General features: G+C 36.5%; 1 protein-coding gene across 2 annotated transcripts in view; it reads right to left on the bottom strand.

Annotated features, from left to right (window-relative positions):
• LOC102679179 (M-phase inducer phosphatase 2-like) overlaps positions 1-2,747 on the bottom strand; it is a 34,806-nt gene that overhangs the window by 29,781 nt on the left and 2,278 nt on the right. For both annotated transcript variants that reach the window (XM_031511024.1, XM_006608104.2), the window contains exon 2: positions 552-594. In XM_031511024.1, the coding sequence (XP_031366884.1) occupies positions 552-594 (43 nt within the window). The remainder of the gene's footprint in view (positions 1-551; positions 595-2,747) is intronic.

Raw genomic sequence — 2,747 nt, 5'->3', positions numbered from 1 at the left:
AAAAAAAAAAAAAAAAAAAAAAAAAAAACGTGAAAAACGAAAAAGATAAAAATAAAACGCGTATAATCTTTCATTTTTGCGGTATTGCATAATAAATTTTATATTCTTATGCGTTATATATTTCTTCTAATAGAAGTTTTAATTGTCTAGTTTGAAAAAGAAAGGAAGAATGGAAAAAGGGAAAAAGAGATTGGGATAGAAAAAGTGAAAGAAGAAAGTTGAAATGGAAGAATACGAGAGAAAGGTATCGAAGTGAAATGAATAGCAAAAGCGGTGGGAATCGGAGAAAGAGAAGACAAGTGGATTTTCCCCGCGAGGCTCAATGAATGGAACTAGAAAACATGAATGGTTTTGACCAACACTTTGGGCCTATAGCGGTAAACGAGGCATCGAACGCGAGATTACTTTATAACTGTCTTTAAAATGTTTCAGGAATACATTTATGAAATATATATCATCATAAATAATAAATTGGAATGAAACTAACAATTCGGATTTATCGGTCGAACGATATTATTCGTGTACAAAACCAAAACAGAAAACACACTTACCCCTCGTGGTATCCGTGATTGGAGTGTCCATGTTGGTTCGAATCTGAAATCAAAAAACAACGAAAGGATACTTGATTTTGATTTAAGAATAATAGATAATAAATATATAAAAATATCTAGAAAATTAATATATTAAATTTTTTATTTTATAAATATATCTGATATCCAAAACATACTGATTCTGATTCTGATTAAATCAATCGATGAATTGTGATTATTCGAACATTTATTTTATGATCGAACGGTAACAAGCATCTTGCGGAAAAGGATAAGGGAAGAGTGATCGTAATACGAAAATAGGGTCGCTAGAAGACCGGAACGCCTTTCTTCGTTACTGCTCCACTGTAAAATATTTCCGCAGGAAGTTGGTGCAGTCTCTGTGACGAACGTATCACAATTGTTCGTTTTACCTGTAGCTAGCTGTTCTTACCGTGCACTATCTTTTCATAATGTTTATTTTCGTTTTTGATAAAAATCTTACAAAATGAAAATCTTTATTTCCGTATAAAGATTATTATCGATCATAAAACGAGAAGGAATAAATTGGATAATGCGTAAAAGAAAATCTGATTTCCATCGAAAACATATAAAAATCTATCTTTTTCTTCCTATCCTTTGATACGACACAAATAAAAATAATAAGTTTTTTTCCTCTTCAACTATTCTCTCTATCTTGACTTCCTTTGTTTTGCACGGTAACATAGATAGTTCGGTTACGGTGGTTACGGTTACGGTTACGGCTACAGTTACGGCGATGCGGCTACGGTTACGGAAACGAATAGAGTTCTTTTCGCGACTGACCACCAACCTTTTCACTGCGCACCTTATTCATATACCTGCGTTGCCAAACAAATTATGAATCACTCGAAAGGATTACGAGAAGAAAAATGAAAGATGAAACGCGATTTTTTTTTTTTATTAATACATAATAAAATGTAAATAATATTATTCATCGTATTCAGATGAATAATTAATTAATCTTTTTTTTAATGTATCCACGTTTAAAAATTAAAAAATTATTATAATTTTAATTTAGAGAAAGGAATATTTCGTGTCGAAGCTAAGGAGCTGAAACGTTAAACGAAATAGAACACGGGATCTCTGGATAAAAAAACGCTCAGTGACAGTGGTTAAATATATACCGCCAAGGGAGAGAGAGAATGAAGATGGGGGGTGTAGGGTGGAACTGCATTTGTACACGTTCATATATCGACTTTCCTCCTACCAGATCTATTTTTGACATGAATATCTGTTCTATAAATAAAGAATAAATAACGACTAACGGACGAGCATGTAGAGTCACCAAGGACCAGGCTAGCGAGAACGAGAGAGATTAGGATGCAGATGTTAAACGTATGTTCGATAATCATTAGAGTACGTTATGAATCATGCGCACGTTATGCGGGAGGGGTTATTGCACAGCCTGTAACTGGTGTTATTGATCGATAGAAGCGTTGGAAATGGATGGACGAAAATGGGGAATCTTGGCGTTAATGTTAAATCATCTAATTAATAAAAGATGAAGAATTCTTTTGTCCAAGATTTATCTGCACCCGTTTTCACTTTCGTTTCGAATACATCATTGAAAAGTAAGAACGAATTCATTGTACATGCGGGGAGAGACGGATTACAATGATTATGCAAGCATGAGGAAGCCGAGGAGGATATATATATATATATATATGGCCGCGGCGTTTAACCGTCTTCGAGTTGATACGCGAAAGCTGAAAGGCCTACGACAATGTACGATGGCACGAGCCAAGTGGAGGGTTGGGGTTGCAACGCGTTTCACTCGGGTACCCACCACCAGTATACTCGCGTATGTTCGTATATTCGATTGGCGATGGTAAGCATTCGGCTACACAGTGCCAGGTGGTGACTGTCGTCCCATGTGTGCTCATATGTCTGCCCCCTGAGCCCTTACCTTCCCCTAGTGGGGTAAGTGCCGACCCCTTGGAATATCCAGGAGCACGGGAGACACCAGAGGCACACGTTAGCGCCCCATCGTTTTCCTCTGGCCTCTATCGTTCAACGCTCTAGTACCCGACTACACCTAATTGCTCCTGTTGTTCTTGCACTCCTATACTTTCTCCCTTGTCCTACCTCTTTCTTTCTTTATACCTCATTTTCATTCTACCTCTCCATTCATATTTATATCCTCCCTTTCATTTCTTCTACGATATCATTTTCCATCTT

Source organism: Apis dorsata, unplaced genomic scaffold (assembly GCF_000469605.1).
Source record: "Apis dorsata unplaced genomic scaffold, Apis dorsata 1.3 scaffold_29, whole genome shotgun sequence".
In the NCBI taxonomy this organism is placed as follows: domain Eukaryota; kingdom Metazoa; phylum Arthropoda; class Insecta; order Hymenoptera; family Apidae; genus Apis; species Apis dorsata.
The sequence above is the reverse complement of the archived record's forward strand: the minus strand, read 5'-3'. Positions and strand labels throughout refer to the sequence as shown.